At 41.1% G+C, this 6,803-nt stretch overlaps 1 protein-coding gene across 1 annotated transcript in view; it reads left to right on the forward strand.

The window, feature by feature from the left end:
- WSB1 (WD repeat and SOCS box containing 1) overlaps window positions 1–5,893 on the forward strand; it is a 29,103-nt gene extending 23,210 nt beyond the window's left edge. The window contains exons 7-9 of the mRNA XM_082246727.1: window positions 2,361–2,474; window positions 3,920–4,027; window positions 5,261–5,893. Coding sequence (XP_082102853.1) covers window positions 2,361–2,474; window positions 3,920–4,027; window positions 5,261–5,423 — 385 coding nt within the window. The 3' untranslated portion in view covers window positions 5,424–5,893. The remainder of the gene's footprint in view (window positions 1–2,360; window positions 2,475–3,919; window positions 4,028–5,260) is intronic.
- The last annotated feature ends 910 nt before the right edge of the window (window positions 5,894–6,803 follow it).

Raw genomic sequence — 6,803 nt, forward strand, 5'->3', positions numbered from 1 at the left:
GTAATCAGAGCATTGCTTATGTCATTGTGTGTGTGTATGTATATATGTGTATGTATATATGTGTGTATATATATATATATATATATATATATATATATATATATATATATATATATATATATATATATATATGTAAATACACACAGTTCCTGCAGGCGGGCAATATGTCAAACTAATGTGACAGATTATGGACTGTCAAGAGTAATCCAATGAACGTGCAGGAAGAGTAATAGTATTAGGCACATTACCTGGTGGTCTAGTGGTCCGCTGTTGATTTAATGCCTCTGAATATTCATTGTATTACATTATAGCGGTGGAACGCACGCCGCTCATCCCGGGAACTGCCATGCGTTCCACCGCATGACATCACTTCCGCCCGTCCAGATGGTGACAACTTCCGCCCGTCACACCTTCCGGGCGGTGAAGCATAACTTCCGGGTCCGAAGGGGCGGAGAGGAGTCATCCTATCCAACAACCACCCCATCAGACCGTTCCCACGGACACCGCAAGAAGAGGACAAATGCACACTCCGCCCCTACATGATGAAACCCGCACCATACGGGCCGGGATGGAGTAGATCACAGAACCAAAATAATAACCAATAGAAAATCCACTAGGATGGAAATCGAGTGCTCACCAAAGTGGAAAAAATGGAAATCACAAATGATACTAGTGATGATATTATTGCTATACAAAGCATCAAATATGATAGACTACAAAAGTATAATTAAAATTATTACACACTATTAGACCGATAATGCAACTTGCTGAGTCAGCCTTAATCACATATAAATACGTATAGAAACATGCTTAATATACAATAACAGTATATACAATGGTGAATAAAAAATATATATATATAAAAATAAATAATATGCTAAAACAATTCATTATTATAAAATCTATATTAAAAACTATATATATATATATATGTATAAAATGTGACTTATTGATTATGGCGTGTAAAACCTTGGACGCGAATTTACGCGTACTATACCTCCTCTAAAAACAAACCTTGGAGAATTGAGAAACATGACTCAGTGAGCTAATGGAAAACCCTGGGTGAGGGTACCTATACTATAGACCGTGCACTGGTAATTGGTTAGGATGGGAGGGAAAGGGATGAAATGTCTATCCAACACACATCAGTGCGTATATATACGTGCATATTACTGCACACACATACACACGCACGTGTGTGGGGGACCCCATGCACATGCGCACACCTGGGCATGTGTACAACGGCATATGCATGTGAGCCCCTCGAGGGGAAGTGAAAATACTGCAATTCTAGAGCGGAGCCAAAGGGAGAAGGGCAGAAATGGCTACATAGGGCCAGGAGAACCGGGACGCATGCAGGAGAGAGGAAATAAAGGCGCGCTGTATGGAGTTACAGCACGCCCTGGATCTCAAGATCTTCGTTCAATCCCCCAGGGGACATAGACCCTAGGGTAAAGATCCAGTATGACTCTCTTCAACATGGGGGCAAGGTGCTTTGGGGTGGGGGGCGCAGGGCTCCCCCTGCCCCAAAGCACCAACACCCCCCCATGTTGAGGGCATGTGGCCTGGTATGGTCCGGGGGGGTGGGGCCACTCGCTCGTCCCCCTCCCCCTTCCTGCCCTACTGGGCTGCATGCTCGGATAAGGGCCTGGTATGCATTATGAGGGGGAACCCAACACCGTTTTTTTGGCGTGGGGCTACCCTCAAATTCCATACCAGACCCGAAGGGCCTGGTTTGGAACCTGGGGGGGGGGGGCCCCCACGCAGTTTTTTTTTCCCATTTTTTTGGCATGGAGTTCCCCCTCAAGATTCTCACAGTGCAAGTCGGATCATCCTGATCCGACTTGCGGTGCGACTTCCATTCAAATCAATAGGGAACCATTGATTTTGAAAGAGAGAAAAAAAAACTTGCAACGTGGCTGAACATGTGTTCATCACGTTCCGCCGCGTTTCTGCGTTTGAAACGCATGTTTGAACGCAAATTGCGTTCCAAAAAACGTCCCTGAACCCAACTGCCTGCAAATGACTGTAAACGACCCTGTGTACATGGACAGATGAGATAAAATGTAGATGGGTTCAGGGGCTTCTGAAAAAAACGCCCAACTGCTCCTAAACGGCCATTTACAACGTCCCGTGTACATGGAGCCTAACTGACTTGGAGCAGGCATGTAGTTATTGGGCAGAAGTCCTGAACTTAAAGTGAAAAAAAGTCGAAATATTTGCTGTTTTTTTTTCTTTTCAATGTAGGTGTTCCATATAGTGCATTGGTTTCTATAATTTAGAGCAAATTTAAAATGCATAGAAACCTGCAATATGCCCATGAGGCCAGTTAAATAAAAAGTGTTTAATTTTTTTTACAGGCACTTATTTCCTCCACCCACACCTATATTTGCAGGGGGAGATAATGGGCGATGGGTGAGATCTGTCTCTTTCAGTCATGATGGAGTACACATTGCAAGTCTTGCTGACGACAGGTATGTCTATAATATTCTTAATGTAATAGCACACTATGGATGTGCGTTTGTAATGATGGCATAAACTTAATGAGCCCTAATATACTGTTTTTACAATTTCTGGAAACATTGTAAGAGAGGTATTATCACGTGTTCATACCAGGTGTCCTGACACTCCACTGCCTACATGCTTGTTATACATCAGTAATTTACCAGTGGAGGAAGGCTTAAGGATGGCAGGCCTGATGTTGAGAGTACACCTTTACAAAACAAGTCCACCATATTTGGGATATTTGTACACCAAATGCTTCCCTTAACCACTTATGGGCCACTCCTATTTCTGACACTTGTTGTTTAAAAGTTAAAATGAGTGTTTTTTTGTTAGAAATTTACTTAGAAAATACGGAAATACGATGTGTCAAACACATTTTTTTTTTTTTTTTTTTGAAAACTTTTTTTAATTAAAAAAAAATAAAACCGTAAAGTTAGCCCAATTTTTTTCTTTATTGTGAAAAATGTTATGCCGAGTAAATGGATACCTAATGTGTCATGCTTCAAAATTGCACACGCTCTGGGAATGGCGATAAACATTGGTACTTAAAAATCGCCATAGACGACACTTTAAAAATTTCTACAGGTTACCAGTTTAGAGTTGGAGGTCTAGGGCTAGAATTATGTCTCTCGCTTGAAAAATCATGGCAATACCTCACATGTGCGGTTTAAACACTGTTTACATATGTTGGCACGACTTGCATATGCGTTCACTTCTGCGCACAAGCTCGAGGGGGGGCAGGGCACTTTTTTTTTTTTTTTTTTTTTTTTTTACACTGCCCCTTTTAAAAAAAAAAAAAATTTGTTGATCACTTTTATTCCTATTACAAGGAATGTAAACATCCCTTGTAATAGACAAAAGCAGGGCAAGTCCTCTTTAATGTGAGATCTGGGGTCAATCTACACTAAAGTCATTTTTTTTCATCATGGAAAAATATAGGCCCTTTAAGGCCGTTGGGAGGAAGTGACGTATGCCCTCACTCGACTTCCTGTCTAGGACGGGAAAGGACCAGATCATTCTTCCCCTCAAACCCCCCTCCCCCCCCCCGACAACTCCGGTAAGCAGGGAAACGACTGGGGAGAGCCGCTCATAAAAGTGATCCCGTGGCGAATCTGCCTCTGGGACCACTTTTATGTGAAAGAGAGGATTGCCCGTCCTTTAAAACAATACCGGGGTTATGGCAGCTCACTTTAAAGTAGCGACGTAAAACAGAGGCGGGTGGTCCAGAAGTGGTTAAGCTGGATTGGATCAAAAAAAAAAAATGGTTGCAGGTAGTGGTTTGCAACCTTTATGTAAGTCAGTGGTAAGTTAGTGTTTTGCATTAATACAACCATTTGAAAATGTCTTTCTTTCTTTGGTGTTTACATATTTGTGCAGCTTATTCCTCGGTAAAATTCTTGTCTGTCTGTTCTAGGTTGGTGAGATTTTGGCGCATTGATCGCACATACCCCATTGAAGTTGCACCTCTAAATAAAGGTCTTTGCTGTGCCTTTTCTACTGATGGCAGTGTTCTAGCTGCTGGGTAAGATAGATTGCTTAACTGTATCTAACTGTATCTCCTATCTTTGGTCAGTTATTGCTGGCCTTACCTTACCTGTATTATCACCCACCTTTACTGCAGCAACACCTCTTTACTTGCATAATCTTCTTGGAGTGTTGGTGTCCAGTCATCTCTGAAATCTTCTAGGAACCCCTGATGCCGCAAGCCTGCTAGTTTAAATTAGCATGCATGCTCTAGGTACTGCCACTGATCAGTGTCACTAATGTAGGCATATGCTTTTCCCTGACAAAAAGAGCAAAGTGTAGTGGATGTATAAACATTTATTAAAGAGAGACCATTAGCAACTCACGTGAAACAAGAGGAAGTATGCGCGTCATGGTTCTCTAAAGGATTTCCAACTGGGGAGGACATCAAAAAACTTAGTGGATACCCTGGATATGATCTGAATGACATCTACAATAGCTAAGAGACAGCAAGGGGGTGCTAATCTAAGTGCAGCAAGGTTGACACAGCACAAAATGGCAACCCAGTGTATGGATGAAGTCCTGCATTAGTCATTGGTGCAACTGCAGCTGGGAGAAGGTGGCACCCAAGATCCCAAGATGGAGCTGCTGCCTCTGCGAGGGGTGGAGTGTGGTAGCTGGAGTTACCACGAAGCAGTATGTGTGGATCGATGGAGCACAGACGAGGACAGGAAGTGATGTCGGAGGGCATAGCAACATGTTTCGAGGCCCATGCCTCTTTCAAGCCAGTTGCTTCCCATAGGGGCACCTGTGCAGGCTCGCTTTCTGTGTCTATAGACACACTGGAGCTCGGCCCTGCTCCCTCCACACTGGGTTTAATTGACAGCAGCGGAAGCCAATGGCTTCCAGTGCCTCAGCAAAGCCTGTGTAAGTGATGAGACAAAAGACACTGCAGACAGGCACAACACTGGACCGAATGAGGACTCCAGTATGTGTAAGGGGTCATGAGGGGGGATACAATTGGCTAAACATTTACCTTCATGCAAGGAATGCATGAAGGTAGAAATGTTCAGGCTTTAACATGCAGATCCTTACTTTTTTACCAGCAGCAGAAAAAAAACACATTTAAGTGGTAAAGAGTGCCCTACATTTTAACAATGTATACCACCAATATTTTAGATCCCACACTTCACAAAACAGTTTTTGCTTTAGTGAGCACATGCCTGTAAAAAAGGGAATTGGCACCTGTGACCTCCCAGGTATTCACTCACTTTCTCTTTTTTAATTACAGAACTCAGGATGGAAATGCATGTTTCTGGGCTACTCCCACTTATGTTTCCAGCCTTCAGCACTTATGTCGTATGGCAATAAGAAGAGTGATGACTACAAATCAAGTCCAGAATCTGCCAGTGCCTCCAAAAATCATGGAGTTTCTTACGTACCAAATCATATGAGGAACTTTATTCCATCAACCAGTTCAATTAGTTAAAACTGGCAACACACCCAAATGCATTACACCATTTATGCTTTAAATGTTACAACCTATTTGAATATTTAAAGTACAGTATTTAAACTTATTGATGCATTTTTGATCACGCTGAGCTTTAAATGTGATTTAGGGGTGTTTTACATCCCTACAAGTTGAAATTGGAATGTGGACTCACAATCTGTACAACTGTGAAACTGTAAATACATGTGTAAGCTGCTATGTGCATTTCTGTTGCTTAAATATTTAGAACTTTTTTCCAGTATGGCTTATATTAGAATGTCTTTGTTCTATCTTTGTGTATGATGAACCAGGGTCTGCTAGGTGCGTGCTGCAAAATATGCACTGGGACTATCCATACAGTGGTGCTGTTGTAGAAAAGAGGTGACCTAAGTGAGTTTTCCCCTAACTTACATTTTTCATTTTGTGTTTTGTTTTTTTTTAGTTTTTTTAACAGATTTACTTACTTGCTTTTTTAGTTTTGACTTTAGGTTTTTTTTTTCTTTTTAATCTCTCCAGTCTTCACAATAGTTAGGTACATGTTTTTAGAGATGCATTTGTGGGGTTAGACTGTATTGCAATATTCTACACGTGAGCCCTCATGAAAATCTTTAAGGGGCTTATTTTGGTTGGCTGCCAAAGATGAGCAAAGTGTTCTCTACTGCCTTCTACTGTTTGCACTTGCAAGTTAAACGAATGTATGCAGTGCACCTAATGCTAACCATATATATTTTTTTTTTTTAATTATGCCAAAAGGTCTAAAAATAAACTTTTTTTTTTTTTAATTGTACGGTTATTACTTCAGTTTGACAATGTATGCTTGTATTTACACATTTGGGTATTAATCTTCCATTCACTTTATGAAGAGAACTTGAGAAAGCATCTTTTGACAGTTCAAGAATAACTTTGGTCTAGAAGTTTTAAAATGGGTATCTTGATAATAAAGCAGTGTTAAACACACAAATACACTGCATCACAGCTTAAACGTGGTGGCTGCATTAGTTTCCTTTTTAACCACTTAATGACTAGGCCAATTTTTTTGGCAATTTGGCACTGCGTGACTTTAACTGACCATTGCGAGGTCATGCAATGCTGTATCCAAACAAAATTTGTCCTTTATTTTGGTGGTATTTGATCACCTCTGCATTTTTTTTTTTTTTGCAAACTAAACTAAAAAAAAACAAATTTTGAGAGAGAATTAAATTTTCTACTTTTTTTCATCTCCTTTCTTGCAGTGCTTTTGGCAGTCTAGCCGCGTACAGAACCCTGAAAACCAATGGCTGCCTTCAGGCTTTCTAAGGGCGGAAATTGTTGATTTCACTCTCTACCTATCAGTTTCGGGGGCCAT

Source organism: Pelophylax lessonae, assembly GCF_965119305.1.
Source record: "Pelophylax lessonae genome assembly, chromosome: 2".
NCBI lineage: Eukaryota > Metazoa > Chordata > Amphibia > Anura > Ranidae > Pelophylax > Pelophylax lessonae.